At 40.1% G+C, this 19,815-nt stretch overlaps 1 protein-coding gene across 2 annotated transcripts in view; it reads left to right on the top strand.

The window, feature by feature from the left end:
• Positions 1 to 19,815, top strand: part of si:ch73-63e15.2 (protein strawberry notch homolog 2) — an 82,467-nt gene that overhangs the window by 3,394 nt on the left and 59,258 nt on the right. For both annotated transcript variants that reach the window (XM_037768900.1, XM_037768897.1), the window contains exon 2: positions 17,295 to 17,525. In XM_037768900.1, the coding sequence (XP_037624828.1) occupies positions 17,418 to 17,525 (108 nt within the window). In that variant the 5' untranslated portion in view covers positions 17,295 to 17,417. The remainder of the gene's footprint in view (positions 1 to 17,294; positions 17,526 to 19,815) is intronic.

Raw genomic sequence — 19,815 nt, 5'->3', positions numbered from 1 at the left:
CCCAAGACAATTTGAAGGTTTTTGACTTAAAGCTATGCAATTTAGCTAATGTTCATTCGTCTGAACATTTAATTCTTCTGGAAATGTTAGACTCAAAAGATTCGGAAAACTTTTAAATAATGTTTCATTCATTATATTTGTTCACATATCAAATATAAAGAAAGCTATGACGAACAGTTCACTATTTATTTTACCAAAAGGACGAGAACATTGTATTGATAGTCCAGATGCACGCCACATTGTTTTTATTTTCATACTGCTTATGAGGGGCGGCGCGAATACGCTGGAGCTGCATTGTTACGAATCGCAATTATGAATCTCCCAGAGAAAAGTACGGGCAGCTTGTGAGAAGTGCAGTACGCAAGTAAAAGTCACTATATGCCATGGAGTAAACAGTAGAAGTGCCGGCACTGCGTACCGGTGAGTACCGGCCAACTTCGAGCACTAGTCAGTGCTCGAAGTTGGCCGGTTACGCACTGTGAGTTAAGGGTAAACACGTCACTGATGTTTTCTTGAATTTCATAGCTTCTGTGTTTTAAGATAAAAATAAATATCTGACCTTAAAATATTGTCTTAATATCTGACAGAAACCATACATACTGGGATATTTGGGGTTGACTCAGAAAACTGGAGGAGAGACTTAGAGGAAATGAAAATAGCTCTCACTAAGCTGTCCCCTCTAGTTCTTATTCTTTTCTGCAATTTTCACTCTTTAGTTTCCAATGTGCCTGCAGCCAAGGCTAGACAGCCCTCATGCAAGCCTTGACATAGTGGGTTGCTATGGTGGCTGGCTATTTTTCTAATTATGTAATTTACCCCTAGGATACTATTTGTTAACTAGAAAGTGAATGACATGCTAGGTTCCTGCGTTTTACTCGAGTGCCCTTAACCCCAGTGACACGTTCATTGGCCTTGGTGTCACTTGCTGTCAAATCCCCCTTGCAGCCAGGTATGTGTCTCCCTCCAAATATAGGTTTAAATAGCAACAGGCAGGCTGCGTAACTATTGTATTGTCAAACAGAAATACAGGCTGAAAACCACAACTCACTCCTCCTCGTTTGTTTCACCTGTTCACAACCTAGACTACTAAAAGTTATTAGACAGCTGTCCTGATACATGCAGGAAAATGGCTTCATCACATGGTGCTCTTTTTGTTTTGTCTTTTGTAACCAAAATAATTGTAATTCACAAAATAGTTGACATATTTATTTCACACATGTCATGTAATATTTTAAGGATTTGTGCAAATGCCTGCCCCTGCAGGGCTGCAAGAGTGGTAGTATAGGTCAGTGACTCTCAAAGTGGGATCCGTGGCACTCTGTCAAGGGGTCCGCAAAATAATTGGCTATAAATTATAAAATTGTGCTGTATCATTAAAAGTACAGATGGGGACCATTTGCGCCGATAAAACAAGCATATTTTGTCCATTACTCCCGCCCTCGAAACTCAATCATCAATCCGTCATAAATCAGTCACTTTAATTGAATTTATTTTTATACAGCATTAAATCATAACAGAAGTTATCTCAAGACGCTTTTCATATAGAATAGGTCTAGACCATACTTTATTCTTCACTCACTCTGGCTGCCTGTGCTGCAGGGACTCTGAGGGACACAATACACCGGATCTGTTGATACTGTGTTTACAGGAAGTGTAAGGATGATACACAGAGAACGTGGGGATATTTCACAAAGCAGGATTAGCAAGTTGATCCCATAACTTTGAAAAGTTTTACGACATATCCTCTCAGATATTTAGTTTCATAAATGTTATTAAATGTAATGTCCCTGTCTTGTTAAATGCATTCAGATAATTATCACCAGGAAATAGCATTCTCTGTTTTTGTTTGGGATATTAGCTTTTGAAACACTCATTGGTGGTGTGACCTCAAGCAGCTGTGATCCATGGCTCAATGTGGCTCATGCCCCCTACTCTTTGTGACTTGGCCTCCATTCTCCCTCTGCCTTCGTCTTTGCTAGCCCTTTTTTCTCCCCTCTCCCAATTGGTGCCAGTGATAAATCTAATTTATGGCCCGTGGGCTGATTAGAGTGAGAGTGAAAAATGTTGAGTGGAGGAGGGGAATCGGGGCTAGGTAATACGTTTGATTCAGTTCCTGCTTTCCCGGAATCTGGCCTTCATAAGATAATAGTTCATGTTTAAACATAACATTGGTCAGAAGAGAATGAAAGAACAAGCGGCGGTTGTTGGGAAAATGTGGCCATAGTGTTCACTTCTACGCTGTGACAAGAAACAAACAGGTCCTTTACAATGGGCTATTTGAGTATCCCATGTCCCAACTAGCCTCTAGACCTGGAGGCTATGTGGATTTCTCCCAAGCCACATAAGAGCTCTGTAGGAGATGACTGAAATGCAGGGGAGCATGCCACACTCTGGCATTCCTCACCGCTTTGCCTTATGGTTTTCTGTGGAAAAAATGTGTCCACATCCTTCTTAAAAAAAGCAAACAATGATTTCAAAATGGGGCTCATCCAGGAAGGAAATATGAGAGAAATATTAGTGTCCACATTGATGGATGACTGAATATCTTGTGTGTCATTGTTTCAGTTATCAGCTTGGATTTATAACCAGCCTGTGATGAACAGGGAAGTAAAAAACAATGTTTGAAGGCTGACATACAACCTGGACTGTAAATTGTTTAAAGTAGCATGTGTGATAGAGTGATTAGGGCTGTCGCGGGGGAAGGAATTACCCCTTCGGTGATGATTGGTTCAACAGCGCGATATGTCGTATTATTGCCCTTTTTGTTTTTGCAAGTGATTTAATTTATCCTGATTTTAGTGCTTTATAAATAAGCTTTATTGTTAGGCTTTTTTTAAGTATATTGTTGATTTTTACATGACAAAGATGACAGCAGTAAAACTTGCCTGAGTACTTGCTTTGGATGAAGAGAAGGCCTAAGCATGTAGGGAGAGAGGATGGACTTGCCGGTCTATGTGTATTAATATCTCCTCCGTTGTTGTTGTTGTTGTTGTTGTTTAGCACTTGTACATGCAGGATGTGATGGTTGGTTTTTGTGGTATGTTGTTGGACAGCTGGGTAAAAAGTGACAGTACCTAAAGCTGAACATTTTTCAACTCTTGGTGACCAGAAAAAACACCAAACAAGCAGCGCTCAGCACAGAAGAGATGCTCAGCGCCTTGTCACGTTGCTGGCGTTTATAGTATAGTGTAAATACACGGCACTCCCATTGCAGAGAATAAAAAAAAAAGAAAAATCGTGAACATGGCGGTTGCTTGCCATACCCTGCGGTTGGCTTGTCAATAGCACGGTATTGCAATATTGTGGTTATTGCAACAGACTTAAGAGTGATCATATATGCCACATCCAAAGTTGTGATCGACTAATATTTCCCTACATATGGCTGTCCTGACTACATGGGAGTATTATAGCAGACTTCATGACCCACGATATTCTTGTGTTGCGCCTTTGACACAAGATAAACACATCAAATGTGTATTATCCTAGTTTGACCCTATTTAACAGGACAACCTGTTACACATGCCGGTTCAACCCTGATCTCAGGGTGGGTTGTTGATAGAGGACACTGGACATGGGACCCTTTTCCCCTGATGTTTGGCCTGCAATGAATGTAAAAGTACTAGCGGTATTTGCATGTATGATAGAGGATACGTTTTGATGTAGATATATTGCAAATTAGCAAGCTTTCATCTTTTATTTTTTGTCTCATCACTTCTTAGTGCAAACTTGATTGCAAAGGCCATTTCAGCATTCTCAAAAAAGCTTTTTTACACATCATAGATCATTATTGTTGTGAATACGGTGGGTTAAACTTAGTTTAATGTAAAATCTGTTATGAAATTCGCAACCTAACTGTAGAGTTTCATTACGATACATGCACCTTTCTCTGCTCTGAGCAGTCATGATCAGAGTGGAACAAAACAAGTAGCAAAGCTAATTCTTTATGTGGGTGCTTCATGAACACACTGAGCCTTTTTGAAATGATGCCTTGTCTGTAGCCACAAATGTTGAGCCAATCAGTTTACTGTAACAACAGTTAGCCTGAGTGAGGGTGGAGGCAGTTGCAGACTACGGCCATATTATCACTGGCCGCCGTAGTCCCTGTCAGGTGGGAGCAGATATGATCACTTCACGCCACACCAATGACAAGCATGCTATAATTGTGTAAAATGAGTCACTTAGTGCACTTGCATTTCTAAATGTTGTTGTCCTTTCACAAACCCGTTACAGGATAGCCGAAGGCCTGAGGTAGTATCGGTCAATACAGTATGAGTAAATGTTTGCCATTCTTTGTTTACTAGAGTACTCACAATACATTAATCCCCAGGATATTTATTTTAATGTGTCCGTTAGGGAGAGATAAACATCAGTCAATCTCTATTGGTCAGCCTATTCTGATACACAGCTTCTCCCAGCCAGTTCAGTTTTATTTAAACCCCTCTGACAAATTTTGACCTGCTTCTTCCTACCGTATGTATTTTTACCGTTGGCAGACGTTTTTTTTTTTACTTGTCTTAAAGGAGTAATATGTAGTACTGACAGCTAGCGTTTTAAAATGGGTACTGCAGTCCAAATTCAAAACATTGGAGCCGTAGCTGAGGGGGTTTTAACAAGTGAGGCAACAGTTTCTTGTCTTCAACCCATCCTTCACAGTTCAGGAGGTAGGACTTGTGAGAAGATTAAATGGATTAGAGCCAGAAGAGAATGAGTGCTGGCAAGCATTACCACGCTTGTTTTTACTAGACTAGGATAATGCAGTATTACACTGGAATTCAGATTTCTTATGAAAGTGATATTGTTTACTTGCATAGCCAAACAGGCGACAACAGCTGTCAGTGTGTCAGTGTGCTGACTTGACTATGACTTGCCCCAAACTGCATGTGATTATCATAAAGTGGACATGTCTGTAAAGGGGAGACTCCTGGGTACCCATAGAACCCATTTTCATTTACATATCATGAGGTCAGAGGTCAAGGGACCTCTTTGAAAATGGCCATGCAAGTTTTTCCTAGCCAAAATTTAGCGTAACTTTGGAGTATTATTTAGCATACTTCGCAACAAGCCAGTATGGCATTACATCATTTTTTATTTTTTCTAGTTTCATATGATACCAGTATCTTCACTCTAGCTTTAAAACTGAGCCCACTACAACCAAAAAATAGCAAGTTGCATTGATGCGCTAAAGAAATTAATGGCGTTAAATAAATTTGCTTTAGCACGTTATTATCGTGTTAACTTTGACAGCCCTAATAATAGTTAGTAGATCCTAGGTGATCTTAGATATGTCCTAGACACATCCCAGATGAGATCAGATAAATGGAGGGTAATTAAATGTTATTGTTGGTTGAGGAAGCACCAAAGTGCATATTCTGAAATTCTCTCTAAAACTCATCTGGGACTTGTCTTCCTGTTGTCTAGTGGGCACTTTTCTTTTTCTTTTACTGTTTTTTTCACGTTATCACTTTTACATCATTTTTCTAGAACGAATTGCGCTTGTCTGACTTAACTTCTCCATGGCTTACTGACTTGCAGTGGCTTTAATGTTCAAGAGCATGATAGCCGCCTCAATCAATACCAGACAGATGAACTGAATTGAACTGATGTTAGCATAGCAAAGTGGCTCAGACGGGCAGACACAGATATGCTCTCAGATGCTCTGCATGTGGGGCAATATAGTCCCGCCTGCCAGCCAAGTGAGGTCAATCTGAGTGGAGCAGAGTACTGTCTGGATTTGAACAGCGGTAGGGTAGAGTTCAGAAAAATAAAACACTTATATTGGCAGCTTCCTTTAAAAATGTCACTCTCCTGTGTATTTTTTCAGCACGAGAGCATAATATCATTATTCTGTAGTGATTTGATTTATGTAAGGAGTGCAAGCTATTTAGATTCTGAGACACAGGTTTGCTCCAGTTCCCATTTCAGGATAAGCTTCAGTAGGTGCCCAAGAATACGACTTGACAAATCGACTTATCTGTAACATCACAACATGCATGTTTAAAACCTGTCTTGTGTCCTGCACTCTAGTGCAGCAGTCCTGATTTTGCTTCCCCATGCTATGTTGTTTGCTTGTGAAATGTGCATCTGATAGCTTCTGCCCGGTGTTGTGACTGACTGTGATTCACCACGACTGAGAGGGTTGGGTAGGGGGTGGAGATTCAGAGTCAGGGGACCAGATGCCTCCAATCAGACGCAGAATGCGTCTGGGGGTCAGGCTGGGTGAGAGGGAGAAAGGAAAATGAACATAAGGAAAATGGGGACATGGCTAACACATGGCAAGAGAGGGATTGTGATGGAAATAGGAAAACAAAAGGCTATCACTAGACAGAAGAAAGAGGGATAGTGATTGGAATGGGGAAGTAGGCAATACCGCTGAGAGAACATGGGGCCGGTGATGGCAACAGTATAGAGTGGGAGGGTGACAGAAATGGAGAGGGAGATGGTCCAGATTTTGAGAATAGACAGAGCAAATGTGATTATACTACAACGTAAAGGTGGGAAGTATCTGATGCAGAGAGATGAAGTATACTCTACCACAAGAAAAAGAAAAGAATGAAAAAAATGTAATTGTTTTATTTGAGAGTAAACAGCCCTCGGATGGCACTCTTACCCTTTACCCCTCCAAAAATGGGGGACTTGCTGTTGGTGACGTCACATTCCCTATAGGACTTTTAGGTTAGCACATTACATTTGGCTTCTTTGCTTTCTTTACATCAGCTGAGACAGATGACAAATACACTTTGCATTTATGGCTGTGAGAAAATACATCCGGATATAGAATCAATAGCTTGCACATTAAGTACGTGCAACTATAAATATCGCTATGCCCAGCCTTCAATATTCAACTTTGTATGCAAATGTGTTCAGGTAAAACAAGCTGTTGTCTGTTCACCTAACTAGTTGAACCAGAGCAATGAGGGGTAGAGAGCAGCACTCGGCTAGCATGTGTCGTCATTCCTATTCTGAGGAAATTAGATGTCAGAGGAAAACGGGGCAAAGAGGCAGCTAAGTGGATCGCTCTCTCTCTGATCTAGTCAGCCTTTGATCTATTTCTGGTGGGTGCTGGTAGAAGTAGAGGGATTTGCTTCTAAAATGAGTGTCATCAAGCCAAGGCAAACCAGTGTTTGTGATCTTTTTCCTACTCTGTGCAGTGCTCTGCTACGGCCTTCAGACTCTTTTCTTCCTCACCTTTCTTTCCTCTCTTTATTTACCACAACAAAGGCATCCTCTGAGCCATGAGAGCTTGATTAAGTTCACCCTTTATGGATAAATCTCTTTAATGTCTCATTGAGCTGGTGTTTGTGGGCACAACGATATTCATCATCATGGCAAAATGGTGCTGAATAGCCGCTTGGAGTGGGCTGATGAGAATCTAATTAAGATTAATCGTTATCCCTTTGTAAGTAACTAAATCTTCGAACCCTGCCTTTCAGTCAGACCGAATCATTCAAATGGCTGCCCGTTTGTTCAATGTGTTCCCGTGTACTGTCCCAGTCCAGAGAGCCTCTTTGATAAATATTTGAACGGGCGAAATGCAATAACAACAGGCTCTTAAAACCCAATTTGTTTCCATTTCCCAGCTTTTGATAAGACAGCAGATTCGGTTACACAGTCATTCGATCATTATTCTCCATCCAGTGTCCTACCCGGTCATTGGGCTGTCCACAGCCCCTTCATGGCAATGTCTGTAATACTGAATGGAAATTGTGGTTGTGAAGAGGGGAACAGGAACAGATTGGTAGTTAATGTCTATATCCTTCCATTTATTTGCTTAATGGCAGAGTATGTGTCATGTGTTTGTGCATGTGCACACAGAGGCAAGTACAGGCCTTTTGTGTTGAAAAAGGTGCTAATTAATAATGTAGGCTGTTTTGAATGACGAAGCCCTGCGTTTCCCTAGGAAGTAACTTGTTCCTTTTATGAATATTTCATCACGGTAGCTAATGAATCCAGCCAGTCTGGGCAATCATAACCAACTAACAGCCCCCTTGCTGCTCTGGTGTAAGGCAGCTGGGTCCTGATCATTTCTAACCTGATTACTGGTGATGCTGATGGACTCAGATCAGTGATGAGTGAGTGTTGTGCGTTGGATTGAATGATTATCGTCAGCCGGCTTGTTAATCGGGAAGACAGATGCAGACTATAACAGGAGAGTGACAGATGCCCACAGAGGGCTGTCACATGAGAAACTTTTGTGTACTATGCATTAGGGCTGGGACAATACACCTATCTCCCAAATCGATACTATCACAATACTTGGGTGCCGATTCAATATGTATTGCAATTTTTAAGTCTTGTGATTGTACAAGTATTGTGATTCAATATTACAATTTATTGTGATTTTTGTTAACTTTTTTTTAACACTAGACCATGGGGAAAATTTGAATCATACACTTTTAGGTACTCTTACTTTGGAAAAAAGCAGATACAGTAAAAATGCTTGATTTTGTGTCTGTATGTAGTCGGAGATGTCCTGAAGTCAACTACACATATGTATATCAGTCTTTTTCAGGAATTATTTATTACTTTTTTTTCCCAGCAACCCCAAAATCAAAGAATAAAGACATTTCCCTCACAAATTAGTGGTATTTTCTTTTTCAATCTTATTTCCATATATGTATTTTTTATACACAGTTTCCTTTGTTATCATCTTATTTTGAAAACTGGACGTAGTCACACGTGTATACTTCCGTTAACTTCGCCAAGCCCGTCGCTAGCTCTGCCGTTGGTCCGTTCTCTTTATACATCCATGGTCAGCTCCATCGGGGCCGTTTGAATGCATTCAACATAAATGTCAGTATATGGGTGCTCTACAGTTGTAGCGTCGGCTGATTTGACTACGGAGATGCGAGTGACGGCTGGTTTGAACACACGTTACCGCAATACGATAATGTTTCCTGTCCATGACAGAGTTAGCATGCAGTTTTAACCATCATGTCTAGCTCTGCTATTCCTGGCAATGTGTGAAACCCAAAGTGTTTCCATACTTAACTGAATGTGTAGTGTTTACCACTTTGGATTTAAATTGTGGTCAGGTCGTATCCACGCAGACCCTGCTCCGTTTTCTGCTTTCTCGCTTTCTAATAATACAGCCATGGTTTTGGCTCACTGTGGCGTTGTTTTGGCCTTTGATGGATATGACATCACGTTACTTGGACTAAAACAATAAAAGCAGTAACTTCCTTCTACTTCTGCATAGATTCAAATGAAGCACTTATATCGATTCTGGCATTAAAAAAATATTATTTACATAGGTGAATCGTTTTTTTTCCCCCAGCCCTAACTTTTACTGTACATGCATGTGTATTGAAAGTTCAGCTCCAGTGATTTTGAACTTCATACTGCATCTCCTATTCCTACTTTTTTTTGTCTATGATTCCTTTTTCCTGGTCTTTCCACTCATATCATTATCATGGACTCATATACAAAAGCCACAGCTGTGTCTGCACTGGACTGGTTCAGCCAGTTCTGCTCTGCACTTGACTGAGCTCACAGACACCAAGCTCTATATCTACACAAGTGACATTGACAAGGTTTCCATCAGTTTCACAAGTGTAAAGTGTAAACTGTCATGCAGCTAATGTAGACCGCTGCTTTTGTGAAAATGGAGGTGAGAAATTTTGCTGAAATGCATCCGCTGTGGACACCCTGTGTGCCACATGGAGCTGACTTTTAGAATGTGGTTGATGAAGATGAAGCAGAGCTGCGTGTTGAAGGATTTTCTCTGTACCTTAAGTAGGATTTAGTACGATGCCACGAGAAAAGCAATGAGATGAGTGTGACTGGAAGTAAAGGAATACATGTGAGAGGTGGCCACAAATGTTAATTGTTTGTTGAACCTTCATTTTTCTATGATACCACACAACAGAAAATGTTTGTCCCACACACACACGGTTATACTGTCTTCATAAAGAAAGTGAGCTAATTGTGGGGATACAAAAGACTATGCTTCTGTTAAAAGGGTCTTTTGATTTGATCAGCGCTGCCTAGTTTGACCATTTGATCGGAGTTTGCGAGTGATTGACAGCTGCTCAGAGACAGCAGGCTCCAGCTCGGCTCTGAATGGTTGTTTTCCTCCAGTCTGTGAAATCTTGCAGATGCCATTGGAAGCACTGGAGGACACAGAGGCACATGATTTTTTTCAGATTACCTGTCTCATGCAATACTGTCAGGATATAGTGACCTTTTTATAAAAAATACCTTTTTTTAATCATATTTGCTCCAACCTGCCTACTCCAGCTTTAACCCATCATACGTGCACATACACAAATCATTTTGTTGCGTGTGGAAGTATGATTATATATCAACAGTCCACATGTGAGTTTGCATTAGTCAGTGAGATGGCACACGCGCCAGGCAGGGTGGTGGTTCTCCTCGTGAGCGTTAATCGTGATTTAGCAGCTTAAGGAAGTCACACTTCCCTGGATGATCCCCATGTGCTCTGGCCACCACTGATACTCACACAAGGCCACCAGCAATACAACCAGGCAGTCCTTCCTACCACAGACTGCATTTACCTCTCACCTAACGCACTTGCAAGCACATGTTGGGTGCTGTAATCAACAACGCACGTAGTAAACACACATCTTGTGTTTTTGAAATGACAGAGGAACGCTGCTTATTAACCTCTGTCTGGCTGACAGACAGGCACAGTGACTCACGCGGCCGAAGGGAACCAACTGGCCTAGTATGTGGCCAGAAATACTGTTTCTAAACGTCACTAAATATTGCAGTCCTCCTGCACAGATAAGTCAGTCTGTGTATTTTGGCATGTTCAGCGCATAGTGTATGGGCTTTTTACAGTTTTTAAAGATTTTACAAATACTGCACATGAAATGGCCTAATCTCCATGCAGCAAGCTTTTGCACAAGGCCACCCACAGAGAGAGATGGAGGGAGACACACATGGGAGGGGGTTGTACAAAAACCAGCAGTAACCTTTGAAGTAATTAACAGATTTAACAGATTACACTGCAAAAGAGGTGCTCTCTCTCTCTCTCTGTCTCTCTCTCTCTGTCTCTCTCTCCCTCTGTCTCTCCCTATCCATTTGTTATTTTAAAATGGCCATATCCTTTTCATCATATAAAACATACACATTTTGCTCGGCAGTCTTGATACAGACTATAAATACAGATATAGATTCCTACAGGAATGAATCCTAGTACCCAGAAATCAGTTATCATTTTAGCACTTCCGGTTACCTCAATTGGAAGTCAATGGGTTTTTTGAATGGGTTTGTAGTTGGATGCCTGAAATGAGGTCTCTGGTCAACACAAGCTTAAGAGATTTTAACGTTTTGTCCTACGACATAAAACCCATCAATAAATACCTCACTCATGAATTTTGAGGCCTTTATGTGTCTTAAGAAAGGCGGTTGCTAACAAGTAGCTAAATGAGACTACTAAATGTCATCACGCCAACTTCTTGTAAAGATTATGTTGCTGAAAAGAAATGTGTAAGTATCATAAATGTGTGTTTGCCACAGAGCTTATTTTCTGTAATAATCCAAAATGTAATGGAAATATCCCATTGGCTTTTTGTCCAGGGAACCCAGGGTGATGCTAACTTCCTGGTTGGCCTACAAAAATATGTCATCCCTGTAGCACTCTATTTTAAAATGGCCATATCCTCTTCAGCATAAGACATACACATTTTGCTTAGCAGTCTTGATATAGAGTATAAATCCAGCTATTGACTAAAAGAGACAGACACATTTTTAAATATTCAGGCAGGGTTATAAAAAATGACTTGTGTGTGCTGCTTTTTGATGAATGAACTCCTTGTCTCCCTTGTGCAGTGGGCATGTCTTGTTCTTTATCTTTTGTTTTTCTTTCTCCCATATCTCCAACCCTCTTACCCCTACTGATAGCGTTCTTCATCACCTCCCTCTTCCTCTCTGTGGTGGTTAGGAGTAGTAGTAGTAGGGTTTTTTGCTGTTTTCCGGTAATGAGAGGCCTTACAGGAAGGAGATATGTGGAACCACTCTTACAATGATCAGTATCGATTATCCTCAGAGGCACACTGGAGGGGTGGGGGGTTTGGTAACAGGGGACAGCAAAAGACAGACATGTTTCTGTTGCTAAGAGACAGTAACTGGCATGGTACTGGTGGGTGACGTGGCTACGGGGGATGGAATGAAAGCGCCTGGCTGCTCAGCCTAATCAGGAGAGTGTGTTTTCAGCTGTCACACTTATTGATATAATTATTATGTCAGCTGACAAATGTATTGTATACTACTACTACCACAAATGAGCTTTAATTTACTAAATGTGCATTCATTCTGCTGTCACAGAATAATCCCTGGATGGGCTATAGGAATGAGTCCCAAAAAATTAGTTAGCATTTTAGCACTTCAGGTTCCCTCGTCTGGAAGTCAATGGGTTTTTTTAATGTGTTTTTAGTTAGATGCCTGAAATAAGGTCTGTGGTTAACACAAACTGAAGAGATTTTAACGTTTTGTTCTACGACATAAAATACACCAATAAATATCACACTCGTGAATTTTGAAGCCTTTGTGTCTTAAAAAAGGCAGTTGCTAACAAGTTGCTAAATGAGACTACTAAAAGCCATCACGCTGTCTCGTCCGCCTTTACAGCCTCTTTGTGTATGCTCGTGTTCCTGCGACCGTGGTGTAGTTCGTCTACAGCCTAACGTTAGCTTTTTACTTCTGGCGATTGCATTCACACTTCAAAAATCATAAAAGTTTGTGGAGATTATCTTGCTGAACAAAACGTATGAATATCATAAACGTGTGTTTGTCACAGCTTATTTTCTGCAATAATCCGAAACCCAATGGAAAAATCACATTGGCTTTTTGCCAAGGGAACCCAGGGCAATGCTAACTTCCTGGTTGGCCTACAAAAATATGTCACCCCTGGAGCACTCTATCAGGGTTAGAAATTAGCACCAGCCACCAGCCAAATGCTGGAAAAATATGCAAGTTGCTGCTAGATTTGCTTTACTCAAAAAAGCGATGGTAATCTATTCAGTGGCATTCAGTATTCAGTGGCAATCTATCTAACACTAATCAGTGGCACGTAGACAAGAAAGTTAATTTACAACACTGGATGTAATCATTCAGAAACTTGAGACTACAACTTCAGTTTCATATACATCACTGCTGAACCACAGAATTCAGTAGAATAACACAGATAAAGTAACAAAATTAAGTTTCAGTTTTGTTTCTCTCTCCCGCTCATCCACTTACATGCACACTTTCTCTTTCTCTCTTTTTTTCTCTCCCTCACTATGCTCTTTTTATTTTTAGCAGTCGGGTATTCCATTACATTAATAGTGTTTGGTTGAACAGTGATACATCCAGGTAAACCCAGATTGAGGGAGGGTTGTGAACCCAACTCAGATACTGCACATTGACCTATTCAGATTGCATACAAGTTAGGGCTGTCAATCTATAAATTTTTTTTAATTGGGATTAATCACATGATTTTCTATAGTTAATTGTGATTAATTGCAAACAAATCACACATTTTTTGCCTGCTCAAAAATTTACCTTAAAGGGAGATTTGTCAAGTATTTAATACTCTTATCAACATGGTAGTGGACAAATATGCTTGCTTTATGCAAATGTATGTATATATTTATTACTTGAAATCAACCAGCAACACAAAACAATAAAAAATATTGTCCAGAAACCCTCACAGGTACTTTATTATCATAAAGTGGGCATGTCTGTAAAGGGGAGACTTGTGGGTACCCATAGAACCTATTTTCATTCGCATATCTTGAGGTCAGAGGTCAAGGGACCCCTTTGAAAATAGCCATGCCAGTTTTTCCTCACCAACATTTTGTGGAAGTTTGGAGCGTTATTTAGCTACCTTTACAACAAGCTAGTATGACATGGTTGGTACCAATGGATTCCTTAGGTTCTCTAGTTTCATATGATGCCAGTATCATCAATAGCTTTGAAACTGAGCCCGCTACAACCTAAAAATCACAGGTTGCGTTAAAGAAATTAGTGGCGTTAAAACGAATTTGTGTTAACACGTTATTATCGCCTTAACTTTGACAGCCCTAGTACAAATACACATTTGACCTGAGTCACCTGTGGCCTGCATGTAGGGCTGAAAGGGGATTAGGAATATAGCAAGACTTTTGACCCAGATCAACTGGCAAGATGCTTAAGAAACCTTAAATGCATCCAAGCTTTCAGCCTCCTTAGAGTGTTGCATTTTGTACAATTCTGCAACACCAAAGGGGCCTCCCAAGGCTCTAGAAACACACTCCCTGACTTGCTTTCCTGTCGCTGCTTTCACCTGGACCTCGGAGGCTAGAAGCTGTCCATACATATTCTGAAGGTATCTAATATCCTTTTGCTTAAGACCTCCTGCCTAGAAAGTTTGCCAGTTGTTTCTTTGCGTTGGGCATCCCCACATTTGCTGCACCCTTATCCAGACAGTATCACACTGGCACCTTGAGGGTAAAATGGCCTCCCTTTGGGTTTATTGGCTATGCGAGTGGTGAATATGTTGGGTCAGGTCACTGTCTCTCTCACACACATTGACATGCACACACACAGCCACACAAAGGCCCTCTTATGTGTACCCTGATGAACTCTATTAGGATTTATTACCTCAGCTTTGTCCCCAGTGAACATGCCTGGCCTATGCTCCAGATTGGGGGCAAACTGGAGGAAGAAATGAAGGGGAAAGGAGGGGAAGGAAGGTAACAGTTTGATTAGTTTGGGGCAAGGGACTGCTACTGACGTTACACAGACACGCATTGTGGAGTGCTGAGAGATTGGATTGATTCAGCAGTCAAAATTGTGAGTTTTGTGGGATATTTGTCAGGTTTTCAGCCTGGAAGTAACATAGAATTCTGTTTTTTAATAGCTGCGACAGCAATGCTGGTATTGTTTTCACCTTGTGAGTGTGTGTCGTCATGGCAAAATGTGGTCCTGGAGACACCTACTATAGCGGGAACTACCACAGAAGTGGTTTTGAGTTTTTTTTGTTTTTTTTCTAAGTTGAGCCCATGCCAGGTGTTTATGCGTCTGCTTGTTTTGTGACTGTGATAGCGTCGCAGCCATGCAAGATGCAGTCACAAACGTTTGCAGCTGTGTAGTTGAGATCAAAATTAAGGTATAGTCCGAAGATAAGCGTGGTCCAAGCAAGGGCACTGGAAGTAGGGGGGTAGGAAGTTGGGATTTAAAAAAAAAAAATTAATTGTAGGAAAACTGTCATAGTATAAAGAACACACCAGATATACACCATTTTAGAATAGGCAAAAATAACACAGTTATACTGCATGCAAAGAACTGCATGTGATTATCATAAAGTGGGCATGTCTTTAAAGGGGAGACCCGTGGGTACCCATAGAACTGAACCCATTTTCGCTCACATATCTTGAGGTCAGAAGTCAAGGGACCCCGAAAGTTTAGCCCAAATTTGAAGCGTTATTCCTCATAACAAGCTAGTATGACATGGTTGGAACCAATGGACTCCTTAAGTTTTCTAGTTTGATATGATGCAAGTATCTTCACTCTAAAACTGAGCCTGCTACAACCTCCTAAAGGTCGAATAGTAGGTCGGATATTTAAGAGGTTAATTAAAAATCTTGAATAGTTAACGTTAGGATAGGTTGTTGGGCAGAGAGTCTTGTGAGAGTTTTTTGCAAGTTTTTGACAGATTTTGCAATTTGTGTGTTACCTTCTAGACGTGACCCACTTTATGCCCCTGGCCCGATTTGGCAAATTGGAAAAATTGTAGTTTACGATTTGTGCACCTCAGAGAAACAGATCTGTCTAAGCACATACAGTATATAGTGATAGTGCTAAGCTGATAATGTTTGGCAGAAGAAGTACAAGCTGCAAGCTTTTTACTCCGAGTTATTTGCTCTCCATGTGAAATCATATCAGAAGAAAGTAGGTCATTGTGGTCAATATCCTAATTAGAGAGGAGTTTGTCTAATTTATTCAGTCCGATTAAAGAGGGATAGCTGTAATGTAAATGTAAACAAAAGAATAATTATAAAACTATAAAAATCATAATATTTGTAAACACTATTATAGCTTGCCCCCCCCACCCCACCCGCCCCTCTGTATGTATGTTTTAATTTCCAAAATATATTTCTATACTGTATGTGTGTGTGTGTGTGTGTGTGCATGTGCGTGAGAAGGAGAGCGAGACTGCAGCGGGGAGCTTGTTAGCATTGCAGGAAGCCTTCTGTTTGTGTCCAGACAGTCTGGTCTAGCTAGTCTAACCTGTCATTATATAGGACACGAACAGCTTGAGCTGTTCACACACACACACACACACACACACACATATACACATAGTTGTGTGTTTGTGACAGAAACGGTCCGGTGCTGCCTGATTATGCTTTATGATTGTGAAAATGAATATTTGTGTGCAGCTTGAGTATATCAACATTTAGTCTAAGTTTTCAACATACTGTATATAATAAGACAAAATAAAACAATGAGCACTAAGTCGTGCCAGTCATAATATTGACTGGATATTATGTTAAATACCATTATACGTCGATAATGAGTTGCTATAATTTAGAATAGGCCTGTTCCTCTGCATCCCAGCCTGTTTGCACTGTGGACCTCATGCTGGGATTTTAATTGGTCCTCTGATAAATGTTGAACCTTCCGTGATGTCAGATGACAACCAGCTAATGAGGGCTGTCAATCAATAAATATCAGCTCACGCTGCATTATGAATAAGATCTGAATTCAGTTTGTGTGGTGACAAAGGCAACTAGAATCAGTCTTGAGGATGAAGACCAATTATTTGTCTAATCAGCTTCATATTATAGTTAATGATTTAACAAACACTGTATATTCATTACCATTTTATTATGTTCTTTATTTTCATACAGTTTGAACTCTTCAGGAGTGTATATGTCTGAATTAATGTCTTTTTGTGAAATTAACTGCACCTGTTTATATTTTAATGACAGACTCATCACACTTTCTAAGGTCCCTTTTATGTTGTTGTTTGCTCTATGTTTACTGTTTGTTAAATTGAAAGTGTTTCCAATACTTTAAATTCAGCCTATAATAATCAGTTTACATGAGCACATTTTTATCTCCTTTCCATTGTCGGCCAATGTTACAGCTCTTTCACTGTGTGTTATTTAATGAGAGCATTGCAGGTGGAAAAGTTTTTAAAAAAGTGAAACCTATTTTCAGAGGCATTTGTCTATTTCAATGACTTTTTCCACATGCTTTTATTCACATATAAATGTTGATGTGGTATATTGATGACTTCTAATGTCTCTTTGTCCTTCTCCCTCTCCTCTACATCTCTCCATATTATCTTCTCTACTTCTCAGGTCATGGAAAGCATTTGCCCTTGTTAGAACGAAGTACTATCTCGGACACAGCCAGTGCGTCGGTGGCGGTCGGAGGGTACATTGCCTAAGTCAGCTGCTGGTCATGTGTGAAGCTGTGGTCTGATGCCCACCCTCCCCTCAGCGCTGGCCATGGACGGGGAGAACTACCTGCATCCAGAAGGCCCTCAGCTGGACAGCAGCTTGTTCTCTGTGGCCTCCTCTAACATGGAGGTATGCTGTGGGATTTTATTTAGACGCCATATGCATTTTCAACATGGGTTGTTTTTTTCTCTTAGTCATGTCCATGTGCCTGCACTATATATTAGGGCTGTCAATCGATATAAATAATAATAATAATAAAAAATAACAATATTAATTTGCAATTAATCGCATGATTGTCCATGATTAATGCGATTGATCGCAAATTAATTGCACATTTTTAATCTGTTCAAAATTTACCTTAAAGGGAGATTTGTCAAGTATTTAATACTCTTATCAACATGGGAGTGGACAAATATGCTTGCTTTATGCAAATATTTCTATATAGCTTAAAATGGCTTTAAAATCGAGCCCTCTACAACATCCGAAAGATTGAATTGTGTTAATGCGTTAAAGAAATTAGTCGAATTAAAACAAATTTGCTTTAACGCATTATTATCGCGTTAACTTTGACAGCCCAACTATGTATACGAATGCATTTCAATTTATTTTTTGTCACTCCCAGATAAATCCCTTAAAGTAACCTGCGATAGTTTAATTTACCTCGTGCCCTTGCAGCATATGTGAAGCATATGAGTATTTTCTATAGTAGTGCTAAGGATCAATCCCAAAATGCTGTGTTTTAAATGTATTAATTGTAAATATATATAATATAAATTGTAAATTGTAAGTATGTAATCAGCTCAGAACAATGCACTCTTACATTAGAGTGTTAGCCGAAACAGAGTTTAATCACATACGGACAAAGTTTAAACTAGGTTGAATGCATTGGCCCTTTGCTTTTCACTTTCTCCACTATCTCATATCCAGCATCATGGGTAAAGACACTTCAGCCGTACCTAAACGTAAAGACACAACACCTCAAATATTTAAGCAATAGCTCACGACAGGAAATGAGCACTGCTCAATCCACTCCTCCCTAGAAGTTAACCTTAAATGTTTCCTTTTCGTAGCGGGTTTTGGCAGCTAACTTTGTTACTGACAGACGCTGAGTGATACTGAAAGTACAAAGGAAGTCAAATGTCAAAGCACTGGTATGTGGATATTATATCACAGCTATGACCCGTTTTATAATTACTGTTAAAGATCTGAGCACTGGTGTATGTGTGTGAGAATAGGAAGTGGCCCTACTTGTGCTATTAATTGCCCGGCACAGCTGCTTATGAATTATTTGCAATTCCCATTTAGATGAGGCCAAATATTAACGTGTCATGTCATCCAAATTTTCTCGCTTATCTCCGGTGGTATCCAATGGTGTCCACATTGTTTAGTTGTATGTTTTAATTTGAAGTTATCTGCCCTCTGAGATTCAGTTTTAATTGGAAATGATCTGTACGAAAGAAATTGTCCCAATGGTCTTATAATATAAAATTCCATTCAGCTCCATTGTAATGGAGTAGCAACAGAAATACCAGAGAATTTCCCAAAGTTTCAGCTCATAAAACTGAAACTATCGACCTGTCTAGATACCACTAGGGATAAGTAATGAAAATATGGCTGAACTGACCGCTTAAAGGCTCATACAGTTACACTGAAACAAAATTAAATCAACGTACTCTCTGTCATCAATTACATGGTGTGTGTAGTTTCGAAGACCATGTGGAGTGAAGATATGGTTTGATGTTATTATGAACATCCTATATATAGTTCACTATTGTGCATGACAAGATGCACAGGTGTGATAGTTATGATAGTATTCTTTTGCACTAAATTGTAAACATAACAAATGAAGCTTAATACAAGGCCATTTTTGCTGTTAATTTTGACAAAACATTCATCACTGAAGGGATGTACACATAGAACCTGTTCTTTTTTATAATTATGAGAAAGCTCTAGTGCACTTAAAGGGATAGTTCGGATTTTTTGAAGTGGGGTTATACAAGGTACAGTGTGTTACCTACAGTAGGTGATGGTCGACACGAACCCAGTTTGGAGAAACAGGCAGTAGTACCAGCACAGAAGCAAAGCAATGTACTGCTGTGGACGGGGGCAGCAGCAAAATGTATTTTAGCCACATAAAAGAAAGGCCCATCTAAAAAAGTCCATATCAGTTTAATTATAAGCTATATTTAGAATATTTTCACCACTTTACCTTGCTGTCAGAAAGCCCTTTACAACGGGGAACTAAAACCATTATATCCATCTATGCTCTCCTCAAAGCCACCAGACTCCTTTGACAAACAGTGATTTTACCTCGCAGAACAAGGGAGTTGCTGGTCTACCGTTGCCCCGATCAGTTAGTCTGTGTTGTGTGTTATTGTGTGACTTTGGTGATTCCAATGAATCCAAACTAACTTTGTAA

This window comes from Sebastes umbrosus, chromosome 5 (genome assembly GCF_015220745.1).
Source record: "Sebastes umbrosus isolate fSebUmb1 chromosome 5, fSebUmb1.pri, whole genome shotgun sequence".
Lineage (NCBI taxonomy): Eukaryota > Metazoa > Chordata > Actinopteri > Perciformes > Sebastidae > Sebastes > Sebastes umbrosus.
Note: the sequence above shows the minus strand (reverse complement) of the source record. Positions and strands in the feature narration are given on the sequence as shown.